At 43.6% G+C, this 15,703-nt stretch overlaps 2 protein-coding genes across 5 annotated transcripts in view; one reads left to right on the plus strand and one right to left on the minus strand.

Annotated features, from left to right (window-relative positions):
- Positions 1-8,612, minus strand: part of Brox (BRO1 domain and CAAX motif containing) — a 32,537-nt gene extending 23,925 nt beyond the window's left edge. The window contains exons 1-4 of one of the 2 annotated variants that reach the window (XM_045131459.1): positions 8,231-8,612; positions 5,507-5,623; positions 3,528-3,634; positions 2,880-2,976 (exon numbers count right to left, since the gene is read on the minus strand). In XM_045131459.1, coding sequence (XP_044987394.1) covers positions 2,880-2,976; positions 3,528-3,634; positions 5,507-5,607 — 305 coding nt within the window. In that variant the 5' untranslated portion in view covers positions 5,608-5,623; positions 8,231-8,612. Of the gene's footprint in view, positions 1-2,879; positions 2,977-3,527; positions 3,635-5,506; positions 5,624-7,870; positions 7,932-8,230 lie in introns of those variants that run through there. The other variant, XM_004653235.2, reaches the window with a different exon arrangement.
- A 240-nt stretch (positions 8,613-8,852) lies between these two features.
- Aida (axin interactor, dorsalization associated) overlaps positions 8,853-15,703 on the plus strand; it is a 42,345-nt gene continuing 35,494 nt past the window's right edge. For 2 of the 3 annotated variants that reach the window (XM_004653234.2, XM_045138920.1), the window contains exon 1: positions 8,853-8,983. In XM_004653234.2, the coding sequence (XP_004653291.1) occupies positions 8,874-8,983 (110 nt within the window). In that variant the 5' untranslated portion in view covers positions 8,853-8,873. Of the gene's footprint in view, positions 8,984-13,901; positions 13,934-15,703 lie in introns of those variants that run through there. The other variant, XM_045138917.1, reaches the window with a different exon arrangement.

Consider the following 15,703-nt stretch of genomic DNA (forward strand, 5'->3'; position numbering starts at 1 on the left):
TGTTATTTGGCTAAATGGATATATTACATCCAAAAAGTGCCCTCTAAGTATTTATATTTATATCCATATATTAATGCTGCTCTAACTTTTAGTTAGAGAAACTTCTCTTTTGAGATGGCATTGACCACTGTGGAGACTCACAATTTGTCAAGTGCTGACTGAGTGCTCAGCACTAAATAAGACTTCTTATTCACACTCTCCAAGGCTCAGGGACGATTGCAGAAGAGATGATGGATGGAAAGAATTTAAGAGCAAAGGATGAGAAGTGCTTCTGAATGCTGTCAAAGACACCAAGTTTTATGACCTCAAAGTGGCTGACACTACCTGGGCCAAGATCTGTATGATATGAAGATAAAAGACATTATATAGAAATATATAAATTAGAATATTTTATCTGTACTAAAAATAGAAGAGGGGATGGAGAGATGGCTCAGTAGTTAACTAGTACCCATATAAAGGCAGACACAAACTGGCATATTCATTTGGGAGTTTGTTTGCAGTGGCTGGTGCACCCATACCCACCCACTCACTCTCTTTCTCTCTGACATTCATAAATAAATAAATAAATGAGAGATTAGTTGGAAAGAAGCAATAGTTCAGTACAATGTTGACAGAGGAGGATACCTGTAGTAGACAGCTTCTGGTCACTGAGATGAACTTCCAAATCTGGCACAGTTACGGAGGAAGGGATTTATTATTGAAGCAGGGGAAATTCCCTAACAGAAGAAGCTGTTCTGTTTTCACAGATCGGAACAGAGAGAGAAAAGCCCCAAGCCTCCTACAGCATAGCAAGACCACTTAGGATCTCCAGGCAAGCGCAAGTACTTAGCATTTACACTGGAATTCCAAATCCACCACCACACCTCAGGGCTGGACCCTTGAATTAGCCCAGTAATGTCTCCTCAAGCCAGGTGGCTGCAGATCTAAATTAGAAACTTTAATAAAATCCTGAATATATTGGCAGTTATCTATTCAAACCACAACATCCAAAGCAGGTGATAGGAGGGTATTATAATTAGGATATACTTAATATACATATGGAGGTTGTCAATAAAAAGTTTTAAAAAACTGAAAAGGCTTCACATTCCATACTTCCTACCAAATTTCGATATTGAAATGAATAATACATTCTACATATCATATCCCAAAAGGAAATTAATATTTAATAAACATATTATTATATGTCTGGAATTGTATTATTCACTTAGAGTAAGTTTTCTTGTATTGTTCCTCACTAAAGCCTTACTGTTACACCAAAGCCTAGATGACAGAAACATTCAGGCTATAGAAAACCTGGGTTCTATCTAGGTATGTATGAACCCAACACCCATATTCTAATGTACCATCTATTCTAGTCCTTAACCTCAAATCCCTTCTTTTCTATTTTTACAAAACAATAATCCTAAAGCAAATTAAGACAAATATGGACATTTAAACAATCTAAAAATAGTGGTTTTACAAAGTATTTAACACCACTATAATCTGCTTCCTGTTTAATTGGTGTTATACATAGTTAAGTGAATGATGAAAAAGCTCTGAAAGCAACTTGAAGAACAGATCTGATGAGATAAAGAAGAAAGCAAGCATCGAGCCAGGCGTGGTGGCACTGCCTTGAATCCGCCCTGCACTCAAGAGGCAGAGGCAGCACCTCCCCGAGCTTGAGGCCATCCTGAGACTACTGAGTGAACTCCAGGCCAACCCTGGACTAGAGGAAAACCTTACCTGGACAAACAAACAACAAGAAAACCCCTGAGCATCTAAAGAGCATCAAGCTGGTGACAGAGAGAGAATGACCAAGGATATCCAAACTCTTTCAGAAGTGGGCAGCAGAACCCAGGGTGGTGGCACATGGGTACTTGGGAGACTGAGGTAGGAGGATCGCAGTGCATTTGAGGCTAGCCTGGATGACAGAGAAATGAGAAGCAGAAGGAAACCCAATATTTCTGCTCAGCTTGAAGACAGGCAATAACTAAAGGCCAGTTGGATTCTAAGTTTCCAAAACATTTTTGTGTTATTCAAATAGTCAAGGCTGTTTATTTCTAGCTACAATTTGTATTATCTCTAAAAATAAACTTTGGTGTAGGGGAAACAAATTTTATTTTTAACTTTAGAGTATGTATTATGGTGGGGAAGGGCCTGGAGAGATGGCTCAGTGGTTAAGGGCATTTCTTTTTATTTATTTATTTGAGAGCGACAGACACAGGGAGAAAGACAGATAGAGGGAGAGAGATAGAATGGGCACGCCAGGGCTTCCAGCCACTGCAAACGAACTCCAGACGCGTGCGCCCCCTTGTGCATCTGGCTAACGTGGGACCTGGGGGATGGAGCCTTGAACCGGGGTCCTTAGGCTTCACAGGCAAGCGCTTAACCGCTAAGCCATCTCTCCAGCCCTTAAGGGCATTTCTTACAAAGCCTAAGTTCAATTCCCTAGCACCACGTAAAGCCAGATATACAAAGTGGTGCATGCATCTGGGGTTTGTTTGTAGCACAAAGAGGCCCTGGCACAACTATTCTCTTTCTTTATCTCTGCTGGCAAATAGGAAAAATATTTAAAGAGCATAATATGATTTACATCAATGCTTTAGTTTAGCAAGTGAAAATGCTGACTAACCTGGGTGTGGTGGGGCAAGCCTTTAATCCCAGCACTCAGGAGGCAGAAGCAGGAGGTTCACTGTGAGTCTGAGACCAACTTGAAACTACACAATAAATTCCAGGTCGGCCTGGGCTACTGCAAGACCCTACTTGGAAAACCAAAAAATAAAAAAAGCTGACTAGCCCTATGTTTTCTTCTTTAAATATACACGCTCTCGGTTAACCATTGGCTACATGGTTAAAACTGGCCATCAGTTTAGGACCATAATAACATAGGCTCTGCTTACCTTGGAACCTGTCCTTGTAACGTATCAGTCCACTTGAAATTTTGAATATATCGTAACTTACTTTCCTGGGTAGATTCATCTGGTGAATTTATAAAACCTATCAAAAGATACAAGATATTTTAGTTTCAAGAGAAATATTGTATATTCTATTTAGAATTTTTTTTCAGATAATTATGTTTCCAGGTATCTGAATGAAACTTCTGACCCCTTTCTCCCTTTACACATCTTAATCTTCTCTTGAGGAAATGTACTATGAAGTAAGTAGACATTTAATTACCAAACTACTGAAAAGACTGCATATCAACTTTACAATGTTACATTTCAGAAACCCAAGCACACCAAACATGTGATTGGTATATGGAAGATTGAACTGTCTGAACCCGGACGTTTTGAGTTAAATGTGAGCTTATGGGAAGTAATCTGTGTGTCTTGTGTGCATGGTGGGGGGGTAGAGGACAACCCTAGATGTTGTTCCTCAGGTGTAGTTCACCTGCAATTTGAGACAGAGTCTCTCACTGGCCTACCTGTCTTTGCCTCCTAAACCCTGGGGTTCCAAGGCATGGCACCACACTCGGATTTCAAAGTTGTTTTTAAAAAGCTCAGCCATCAAAAACAAAATAACCTCAGAAGTTCATATGAACAACTAACCTTGTAAAAGTGAAAAGTACAGGTCTGCTGCGTTCTTCATCGTTTCTGGGTCACAGCTCAAGTCAGTGAAGGATTCAAGGAGTCGGGCCCTGGATGATCGCAAGTCACTTAAACCAAAAACCAAACAGTTAAGTAGCTGTGTTACAATGGCTCTAAGTAAATGTGGCTTAGCAGTTACAACAGGAGCATTAAAAGACATATTCTTCCACTCCTACCTTCTCTAAGGTGCACCAATTTACAGGAATAAATTTAATCAGAACCAATGTTAGAAATATAAGTATAGTACCAATTGTTTTGAAAGCTGCACTAACCAGTCTAACTAAAGGAGAAAATAATATAAATAATTATGCAATAAATATCTATGGCAAGTGTTAGTTAAAAAATCAAACCAATGAATGCATTTAAGATTAAGGGGAGAAACAAATGAGGTAATTTGGCCAGTTTATGACAAGTCTTCTTAAAGATGGCTAATTTAATTTTATTATCATCTTTAAACTTAATGTGACACTACACACAAAATTTCCAAATACATCCTGTAGTAAGTAGAAAAGCATATTTAAAATAAATGAAACTGTATTCTACAGTTTTATACCAAACATATAGCCACTAAGTATTTTAAAATTGTTCCCTATTCTGTCTGTATTTCTCTGGAGCAAAACATGTCACAAATTCACATATTTATTTATTTTGGTTGTATGAGGTAGGGTCTTACTTTAGCCCAAGCTGACCTGGAATTCACTATGTAGTCTCAGGCTGGCCTCAAACTCACGGTGATCCTCCTCCCTCTACCTCCCGAGTGCTGGGATTAAAGGCATGTGCCACCATGCCTGGCAAATTCACCTTTTTTAATTTTTAAATTCTTTCACTCATCATTGCCACCAACATTAAATCTGTAGATGTTCTTCCTTTCACATTTCTTCATGGCCCCTGCTTACACCCATTATAAGTAATATTGTCATGGCCTGGAGAGACAGCTTAGCAGTTAAGGCATCTGCTTGTGAAGCCTAAGGACCCAGGTTCAATTCCCCAGTAACTACATATAGCCAGATGCACAAGGTGGTACATGCGTCTGGAGTTTGTTTGCAGTGGCTAGAGGCCCTGGAGCGCACATTCTCTCTCTACTCTATCTGCCTCTTTCACTCTCTCTCAAATAAAATAAATTTTAAAAACATTGCCTTTGATTTTCTTTTCTCTTTTGTGGTCTCCCTTATTATTACTGTATCATTATTAACTACTATATTAACATATTCCATGTATTACTATATCATAATCCTACTAGATGTATACCACAGTTCTAATATGGGCTGTTTACTTCTACATCTGATTTGGAAGGCAATTAGCTAGCTGGGGTTAAGAAATCACATTCCATTGACACTGACTTAAGACAGTAGCTACAGGTGTAGTTACTGAAGACTGACTTGAGACTTGCAGCAGCGGGAGAGTAGGGCTATAAACCCAGAATTTGGTAGATGGCAAGTCGCTGTACAGCAGATTCTTCTGAACTGAAGAGAGAAAGGAAGCTCTGAGGATTCAGGAAGCCAAGTTTGGGAGACCTGAATCTTACAGGTCACACAACCACTCCCCAAGGGTATGTTAGGTAGAAACTGAACCATTCTTTCCTGGGAGGGACAGGAAGTTCCAGAGACTAGGGAAATCAACAAGTCTGGGAAACAGTTGCAAGACCCCACCCTGAAGCTATATAAAGGAAAAACAACTGCTAGGAAGAGAGCCTGTCAGAGGGAGTTGTCTACAAGTGATGCAGTATCCTGGATTAGACTCATTACTGATCTAAAATTTATGGCACAAACAGAGATGCCTGCCAAAATTTAAATAATCTATGATTTAACTCCTCACCTGTCAGTGACAAGTCACAAATTGATCACAAGGGTAAAGTTAGGAACAATATTTCTGAATTGCCCATGAAATGAAAAGGTACCTTGATCACTGCTTGAATATTGTTCAGTCTAACTAAAACTTACTTGCAAATTTTTGAAGCAGGAGGGCCAGTGATCATAGCATAGTAGGAAAAGGAGACAGGAGCTGTAGCTTTTAATGGGTTCCTGTGAAACCAGTGGGTCATCTTCTCCAGTTGTATTCTAGAGCCAGAAAAGGTACGTTAAAACTAAATATGAGAGGTAAAAATAAATGGACACAGTAAAAGCTATTTTACAAGATATATATGCTTTATGTGTAAGCTATTACACTTAATATATACACATATACATAAAATGTTTCCACAAATTAGTTCTGTTTTTATAATGCTTATATTGTGCCTGTAAAAAAAAGAAAAAAAAAAAAAAAAAACCTCTGGGGGTTGGAGAGATGGCTTAGAGGTTAAGGCATTTGCCTGCAAAGCCAAAGGACCAAGGTTCGATTCCCCAGGACCCACATTACCCAGATGCCCAAGGGGGCATAACCGTCTGGAATTCATTTGGAGTGGCTAGACCTGGCACACGCACTGTCTGTCTCTCTCACCCAAATAAGTAAGTTAATAAATAAAATACTAAAATACACTAGAGTAATAATCCTTAAACTATAATGTGCAGTGCAAAAAAAAATTCACCTGGGGACGGGTTGGTACTAATTTAATAGTCAAGGAGAATCTGAGGTCCTAACACTGAAACTCCCCAGACCAACCATCTCAGCTGCAGAAAATAGTACTCTATTTCATAAGACTGTACAGCCAACATTTTTTTTTCCTAATAAGAGAAGTTGATTGGCAACCTTGTGCATTGCCTTTAAATTAAATATGCCTTATCAGACTTTCTTCTGCATTACTTCCGGGAATATCATAGCTGCAAATGAGAGAGGGACCGCGCCAGAGGAGTCTCGTTCGCATTAGCATTTGAATGGATGCCCTCATTTACACTACGTCTTCATGATTTAAGTTAAGTTTTATTTCTCAGGTAATTCTGGCTCTTACCAGATTTCAGGGTTTGCAATAGAAGACCAAGACAGGCAGCTTCTTGGATTAAGACCTTATTGTTAATGGAGGGAGAGGGAGAAGAGCCGGGAGAGAAAGGAGACGGAGGTAAACAGGGGGATGCACAAACCTGTAGCAGGAGAGCAAAAAGAGCGAGTGGAGTGTGTGCCAGGGAGCAGGTTTTGTCGGAAAGGCCAGAAACTGCTTTGTGAGGGAGGGGTCTTGGGTAGTGAGCAGAAATGTGGGTAGAGAAAGGTGGCCTTCCCTCCTCTTAGCCCAGAGGTATACTCATTTCCATACAGGGCCAGGTTGGTAGGGGAGCATGACAGTGAGTGTGGATAGAGAACTCTGAGACTTAACTGCACCAATGGACTGGTGATCGCATGTGTTCTGTAATACATTCCCCATCAACTGCTAATAAAAATCTGTAGTTTTACAGGAGAAAGCAATATTTCATCGATAACATCTAACAACAAAAGCATCTGAAAATCTACAAAAATAAAATACCAACTTAACTTTGGTGATAAAACATTTAAAAAGGGACCTTTCACCTTAACCCTCTGGCGGTGGGAGAGGTGTAACTCCTACATGCAGGGTTGGTGGGGGGGCGGTGCTGGGGGTCCAGGGTGGGATAAAAAAATTTTAAAAGCAGCCTTATGTCTTCTGGCTGAAAAGTCACTGGTAGGAAAAAAATGTAGTAATAAAAGAAATTGGCAGCCCAAAGACTTAAACCCTAGCTATGATATTCCCGGAAGTAATGCAGAAGAAAGTCTGATAAGGCATATTTAATTTAAAGGCAATGCACAAGGTTGCCAATCAACTTCTCTTATTAGCAAAAAAAAAAAAATGTTGGCTGTACAGTCTTACGAAATGTCTGTATTAACCACCACCCTAATACTGACTTAGTCACGGCAAAATTGCTTTTGAAAAGCACGACATATTTAACAACTGGAGAAAGCATCATGCATTCATTGAAAAACTGGGCAAACCCAGTTACGACTGAAAACATCGAACAAGTCCTTTTAAAACATGTCATCGAAACAAGCTCCCACACCAGCCACCTTTGCAACCTACGAAAACGCAGCACGACGTGCACATCACGCAACCCTCTCAGAGGTAGTGCCCTAGGCGAGGCACGGATTTTATGAAAGCAAGTTTTCAGCCGGTACTTCCCAGTCACTGTGTCCTCGGCTCCATCTTTCATACCCTCCGCCCACCCCGTGGACCTGGCAACGGTTCAGGCGTAAGGAACCTACAAGGGTGGGGTAGAAGACACCTCCACCTGCGAGTGCCTTTAGGGCCACGCGTATAACAGCAGCCGGATGGAGAGCGCGACCTAAAGCCACCTGCACTGGAGGGTGGCGACTACTGCCACGCCCGGTCCCCAACCCAGGAGGCCCCGGGTCCCCCAGGAACCTACCTGAGGACCGTCTCCCAATTCCTGCGCCCACTTCCTGTTTACCACCCAGCCCCTTCCTCCCCCGCCCCGTGCCGGGACCCCGCGCACGCGCCGCAGCCACCACTAGACACCTGAGTGGCACCCCGAGATGATCGACCCCGGAAGGGCGGGCAGAAGACGACCCCAGCGCGGGCCCGTTTAGTTCCTAAGTCACACCCGGGCTCCAGCTGCCACTAGTACTGATTTCGAGGACCCAACACGAAAAGCGTCGGGAGATCGTTATGAGACCACCATCACGGGTCAAGGGTGTCTTTAGGTGACCCTTGGGGTGCCAGGGACACGCCTTGGGGCGCGGTGTGTTCCCGGTTAACGCGTACTTACCGCGCTCCTCAAGTCTGCACGGCACTCTTGCAGCGCGAGGAGAGGCGAGATGAGTCCGCCGAGGGACGAGAGGGGCCAGCCGGGAGAGTCGAGACGACGCAGCTAGAGTGTCCGGAAGCCGAGCCGAGCCAGGGTCACGTGGCCGGCGGCCATGACAGTCGCGGAGGCGGCCGTGCGCGTCGGCCGGTCGCGGTTCTCCCCGCCCCCTCCCCCCACTTTTCTGCACGCTCGGTTCGCCGGCCCTTACTGACTTGCTCCCTGGTCTTTCCTTCTCGAGCTTGGGTCTGGTCCCTAAGGAGGGAGCGAAGTGTGGCGGGGCCTTCCGAGCCGAAGCGGCACTCGGGCCGAGAAACGATGGCTGCCGGAGGCCGAGCGAGGCGGCCCCCACCTAACGCGGGGCGTGGCCTCGGGGCGGGAGGGGCGTGGCCTCGGCGGGGGTGTGGGGGGGCGGTCGCTGCGGAGCCGCAAAGTTTGGCTGTGGCGGCAAATGGGCTTGGGCGGCTCCTCGGCGGGTGGCGGTGGTTGACCGTAGCGGTTCCTATCCTGGCCCTGTTCATGTCGGGGCCAGGCCCGGGAAGGATGGCGCCCTAGAGCCTGCTCTCACTGGGGTCGGGGCGGGAGGGGGACGGGGTGGGGACCGGCCATGTCGGAGGTGACCCGGAGTCTGCTGCAGCGCTGGGGCGCCAGTTTTAGGAGAGGCGCCGACTTCGACTCCTGGGGCCAGCTGGTGGAGGCGATAGACGAGTATCAGATGTGAGTGACTTTGAACCCCCGGGAGCCGGCCTGACCGCAGCCGGCCCGCCTCCCCTCGCCTTTCCTGTCGGTGCCTCGCATCACTGCATCCGCAGCGCAGGCTTCTCGGGGTGGGCCCCCGTCCCCTGCCCTCCCCGCAACGCCTTGGGGCTGAGATCGCGGCCAGGCTGCTCTAGGGGGACGCTCTCCCGGGTGTCTCGACCTCCCCTTCTTTCTCCGCCTCCTCGGGGCCCGTTCCATTCAACAGGTAGCCGGCCCCTTAGTTTCTTTTCCAGCCCCCACTCTGCAGGACGGTTTCCTTCGCCCTTCCCTCTGCTTCTCCCAGGTTGCCACTCTTGGATTGCGCTCTGAAAAATCTCTTGAGGAATACTGGTGTGTTCTCCGCCCACGTTCCAGGGATGAGTGGCCTTGGCCCTGCCTGTGTGTAGGAGAGGAGGGAACTGCTTGCGACCAGGGTTCTTCCCCCACCCCAACCCCACAAAGCGTCTTCTGCCCGAGAAGGGTCCCCACTCGCTCTTCTTCCCCACCCCTCTTTCTAGTGAACTGTGTTTTCACCATTCCACCTCGATTTCGTTTCGGTTTCTGGGACTGTTATTTGCTAAGCTGTGGGTCCCACCCACCCCCTTCGCTCGCTCTGCTGCTTTGGGTGGAGTCCGCGCAGGATGTGAATAGAGGAGAGCAAAATGTGAATTAATAGACCACGCACAGGAGCCGCCACTCCCTCCTTGGGTCCCTCCTCCTTTTCCTGTGTCCTATGCATAGCCGTGGGATACATGTGGGTACCAGTTTCCCTGATCTACCTAAACTTGTTTCTTTCCCTCTCTTGTTTCCTCCTTAAAAAAAAAAAAAAGACAAAAAAAAACTTTAGGAATATTTTAAATTAAAAAAAACAAGTTCTATATAAAAAAGATATTGCTTAGTTTTCCTGTACATATTACTGAACGGAACTGCCCACTAAAATGCTATTGTTTGCACGCTGTTATCAGTTCTTGGTTTTAAAGCAAGTTATTGTTTGAGGTTTTTTGAACTATGTAACCATATGTGAGTAAAATACAATCCCCCCCTTTCTGGAAAGAACACAGGATTGGTGCTTGGAAAAAATCAAAACTTCCCTCTCCCTACCGTAGTTACTTGTTTTTATGAAATCATTACGATTATTGTGGAGAGAGTTCTCTACCTCATCTTACTGACTTTGAATTGCTTGTAGTTTTTAAAAGCCTGGAGACAGCTATGCTCTGTGCCTAACACTTTCACATGATTGCATTTGTTCTTGCAGCTACCCATAGAGACTACAATTACTCTCATTTCACAGAATGAGGAAGTGGTGCCTCAGGTTTTGCCCAGAGTCATAATAGGATACCTCTCTGAAGTCTCGGATTTTTAATGATTCTAAACTCTTCTCTGATGTACCCAAGGGCTTAATAAAGTGCTTTATTTGAGAGAACACTGATAGAGAAATTGGGTAAATAAACTGGACCGATTTCAAGATTCCCTTCATTATCAGCAAGTCTATCCTTGCTTGCTGAGTGCACTCATCCTGTATGTTAATGAAGGCTGCCCACCCTCCGGAGGAAAGCAGCCTCTCCATGCACGGAGAGCCCCCAGCAGCTGCTGGCACTGGGCAGCAGACCTCCCAGTGGAAACTGGAGAATACCATGTCTAATTGAACTTACAAAGGGAAACTGAAAATGCAAGCTGCTTATGTGGAATTTCTAGAAACACTTGAATGAGGGAAATAGGCACACACAAGAGCATTGTTGAGCCTCACTACCAACCTTTGAACTTTGAGAGAAGCAGAATAGTCTTCCAGGTATAAAATCTGTAGTGTCAAATTTCAGTAGACATACTTGAGATGAATTAATTTTTGTGAACGTTCAGACCACAAGAAAGTCAAGATTTAGAGGTACCCACTTTAGTTCCAAAGGATGGCTATGAGTTCAAGGCCACCATGAGACTACAGAGTGAATTCCAGGTCAGCCTTGGCTACAGCAAGACCCTACTTCAAAAAACAAACAAGAAAAAGATTTAAATTTTCTAATTTATCAAGTGGCGAATATAAATTGCTTTTTCTCTGTTTTGTTTTTGATAAAGCTCTTTGGAGGAAAAGGTTGCAACTAAGGAAGCCAGTAGATGACTGCAGTAATGAAGTAAACAGTCACTGGATGGCCATCAAAAGTAAAGGAGGAAATCTAGGATAATTGGGATTTCTAATTTTTGGGTAGCCAGTAACGTCTTCATAGGCATATAACATTGGGGCAGGTTTACTGGGAATGCTGGAAGGATGGTACATGTCATATTTTAAGAGAGCTGTACTGTGACAGTTCATCATTGAACCCATGTGGGTTGGTGATAAAAAGATGGGTAAAGCTTGGTTTAATGGAGTGGTATAGAGCAATAGCTTATTGCAGTACCAAAGTAGGACAAGTAGTAGTTCCCATGCACTCTTGAAGTGTACCCCTGCTTTAGGGCTCCCTACCCCCAGTACTCTTCTGCCCATTATCTCCTTTGGTTGCCTGGCTCACCTTTAGACCTGAGGCAAAATATTTATTTACCTCAGCAAGGTGTTCTCTGCCACCTAGTTCAAGTTGAAAGTCTCCCATCCACCCTCATGCCCATCAGTGTGGCACATTCATACCTTCCTCCAACCCTATTCTGCTTAATCTTTTCTTGGGTTGGGGAGATGGCTCAGCAGTTAAAGGTGCCTGCTTTCAAAGCCTGTTAGATTCCCCAGTACCCATGTAAAGCCAGATGCGCAAAGTAGTACATACATCTTTAGTTCATTTGCAGCTGCAAGAGGCCTTGGTATGTCCATTCTCATTCTGTCTCACTCTTATTCTCTCCTCTTGCAAATAAACATATAGAGTATTTTTTTTGTTGTTGTTGTTGCTTATTTATTTGAGAATGACAGAGAAAGAGGCAGATAGAGACAGAATGGGTGCGCCAGGGCCTCCAGCCACTGCAAACGAACTCCAGACACATGTCCCCCCTTGTGCATCTGGCTAACGTGGGTTCTGGGGAATCGAGCCTCGAACTGGGGTCCTTAGGCTTCATAGGCAAGCTCTTAACCGCTAAGCCATCTCTCCAGCCCGATATATATTTTTAAAATAATTTGTGTTAAATTTATCTAAAGTACACATAGCCATTGTCATAGAGCACCCAACCCAGATACAGGTTAGGGGAAGAAGGGATTAATTACAAGCTTACAGATCCAGGGGAATTTCCATCAATGACAGAAGAAACTGCTTCCATACATCCAAACAGAGAAGCAAAAAACACCAACACCAGCAGGCAGAACCACAAGTGAGCAAGCATGGCTAGAGCTCAGATCTTTTGCATAATTGGGCTGAAATTCAAAGACACCCCCAGTGACACTTTAGGGCTGGGCTCCAGGGTCCACCCCCAGTGACATCTCCAGCCAGGTGGCTGGAGATCCATGTTACAAGTTTTTAACATTAACACCTGGGACAATGGGGGACATACATTCAAACTACAACAGCCAGTTAACAATAAGTATCTCTATGTGTAAACCACCTTTCAGCTATCTGGGCCTCCATGACTTCTAACTTGTGGTGAAGCAGAATGGAAGCAGTTGTTCTGAGTAAGACAATATCTACAGTATCAGTCCGGAGCTATTTCTCTAGCATAACCATAAATACTGGTTAATGAATGGATGAGTTTGGTGACCAGCTGCAACCTATTCTTAGTCATCATTACAGTGCTTTGTAGTTGCTTACAGAGTGGTCCATGGGTTGGAGCTAGTCCACAAACTGGTGCTGGTGTGCAGCAAATGAAGAAATTGAGTGTGAGCATTTAGAAATTTGATAGCAACTTGGCATTTTCATGGCATTTTTTTAAAATTGTATTTACAAAGTATTAATCTGCAACAGATGGGGAGGAAAAATTGGTCCTTCACTACAGACAGCTTAAGACGTGCTAACTTCTGTGTCTCTGTAAGAACTGTGGAATTCCCATCATCAGTCATCAGTCACTTGCTTATGTTCTCTTGAGAGCAGTCTTGTTTTACCTGGAGGCATGAGTTGAGCCTCTAGAACTTTGGGCAGAGTCTCATTATAACTAATAGAATATCAGTGCTTTCATGTGCTTTCATTTGCTCATCTAATCCATCCAGAATGGATAGATTTTTCTTTAGCAGACCAAAATCAAGTCTTACTTTGTCATAGAATGGATTTAGGGAATAGATTTTTGGATTTAGGAAAGATTTTAAATTGTGCTTAGGTCTTAAAGAAGTTTTGAATAACTTTTTTCAGGTGTAATTTATTATACTTGTGGAGTAGACACATTTTACATGTACAGCTTAATGATTTAAAAAAAATTATTTGCAAGCAGAGACAGAATGAGAGAAAGGGGATAGGGGCACCAAGGCCTCCTGTCACTGCACTTCTTTGCATCTGGCTTAAACTGATAGCTGTCATTAGCAAACTATGTGGGGACTCATCCAAGGAGAGAAACTAACCCAGTGTGCCATCCATGAATTCAGGGAGACATACTTGATATTGGTAAGGATAGACACTATTTGGGTTTTGTCGGATGTTTTTTCTTGTGTGTATTTGTGTATGTTTCTTGCCTGCTTTTTTTCAAGGTAGGGTCTCACTCTATTACCGTCTGACTTGGAACTCACTCTGTAGACCTAGACTGGCCTTGAATTCATGGTGATCCTCTTACCTCAACCTCCTGAGTGCTGGGATTAAAGGCAAGTGCCCTTCTGCACCCAGTTAAGCTATGGATTTCTGTGAAGCCCTCCATATACATGATAGGTGTATGAAATAGGAAAAAAAAAGTCAAGTTCAGAACAGGGAAAGTGGCCATATTTGTTTCTGTTTCTATCTTGTCTTGTGTAGAGTCCACAAAAAGACCATTGAATGAAATATGAAAAATATTAAATGTCCAGCTTTGGAAGAAAAGAAGTGGGTGGATGCAACCACTAAACAGGTTTCTGCTTCATTTGCCATTCTGGGCATTTTATTGCATGGAGGCATATGATATGATCTTTTGCACATCTGGCTTTTCATGGGACCTGGACCAGCAGGCTTTGCATGCAAGCACCTTTAACTGCTAAGCCATCTCTAGCCATCAGAATGTGATTTTTGAATTTGTCTTCTTTCATTTAGCATAGTAATTTTGAAGTTCATATCACAGTGTAGCATGTATGTGAAAGTAATATTCTACTGAGTGGGTAATACTGCATTTTAGTTATCCATTCATCAGTCAATGGATATTTTTCAGTTACTGTGAACAATAGTGTATAGGTTTTTTACAGAGGGAGGGGGAAGATACTGAGTCTCACTCTAGCCCAAGCTGACTGGAAACCCACGATGTAGCCCAGGAGGCCGGTCATGAACTCATGGTGATTCTCCTACCTCAGCCTACCTAAGTACTGGGAGAGAGTGAGAGAGAGAGAGAGAGAGAGAGAGAGAGAGAGAGAGAGAGAGTGTGTGTGTGTGTGTGTGTGTGTATGAGACCCACCATGCCCAACTGTGTACAGGGGCTTTGTGTGAATGAGTATTTTCACCTCTCTTAGGTGTATACCTAGAGATTTAAAATTACTTTTTCATAGAATAACTCTACCTTCTTGAGGAACTACTATACTTTTCCTCAGGGCCTGGCACCATCTTCTATTCTCACCAACACCTGTTATTTTCTGCCCTTATTTTTACTTTTTAAAAAATGTATTTGGCCTTTAATCCTACCACCTGGGAGGCAGAGGTAAAAGGATCGCCATGAGTTTGAGGCCAGCCTGAGACTACATAGTGAATTCCAGGTCAGCCTGAGCTAGAGTGAGACCCTACATCGAAAAAAAAAAAAAAAAGTATTTATTTTTATTTATTTATTTGAGAGAGAGATAGAGAATGGACACACCAGGGCCTCCAGCCGCTGCAAATGAACTCCAGGTGCATGTGCCACCTTGTGCATCTGACTTATGTGGGTCCTAAGGAATCCATCCATGCTGGGGCCTTTGGCTTTGTAGACAAGGACCTTAACTTCTAAGCCATCACTCCAGCCCTGTTTTTACTTTTTAATCCTATCCATCCTTGTGAGTACAAAGTGGTATCTTGTTATTTTGACAGTTCCCTGATGACCATGATGTTGAATATCTTTTCATGTGATTATTGACATTTTTATATCTCTAGAAAGAAATGCCTATTCTAATCCTTTGCTCCAGATTAGTCTTTTATTTGTAAGAGTCTTTTATTTTATTTTTTGCTGCTGTACTGTTGAGCTTGGAATAATAACAGGTTCATCCCAGAAAACTCACTTAAGGCCTAGCTACTTTTTTAAAAAGTATAATGAGGATTGGTAAAGAGGTTTTTTTTTCCTTAAAAGTTTTTCAAAGTAGATATTAACAGAATTTTATGACTGTAGTTTGGATTTGGGTTAATCAGTCAATTAATAATGGCCTGATAGGGGCTGGGGAGATGGGTTAGTGGATAAAAGCGTAAGGATTGGAGTTCAGGTCCCTGGCACTCATGTAAATGTTGCAGTGCACATTGGCAGACAGGGCATCCCCAGAGCAAGCTAAGCACCTAGGTTAGCTCAGTCTGAAAGCCCTGTGCTCAAGTGAGAGATCTTGCCTCAAACAAAGAGGAGGATGATAGAGGAAGACACTGGATGGCAACCTTTGGTCTCCACACCCATTCCCATGTAAAAAATAATAACAGTGCTGGAGAGAGCTTAGCAGTTAAGGCATTTGCCTGCAAAGTC

Source organism: Jaculus jaculus, chromosome 1, assembly GCF_020740685.1.
Source record: "Jaculus jaculus isolate mJacJac1 chromosome 1, mJacJac1.mat.Y.cur, whole genome shotgun sequence".
NCBI lineage: Eukaryota > Metazoa > Chordata > Mammalia > Rodentia > Dipodidae > Jaculus > Jaculus jaculus.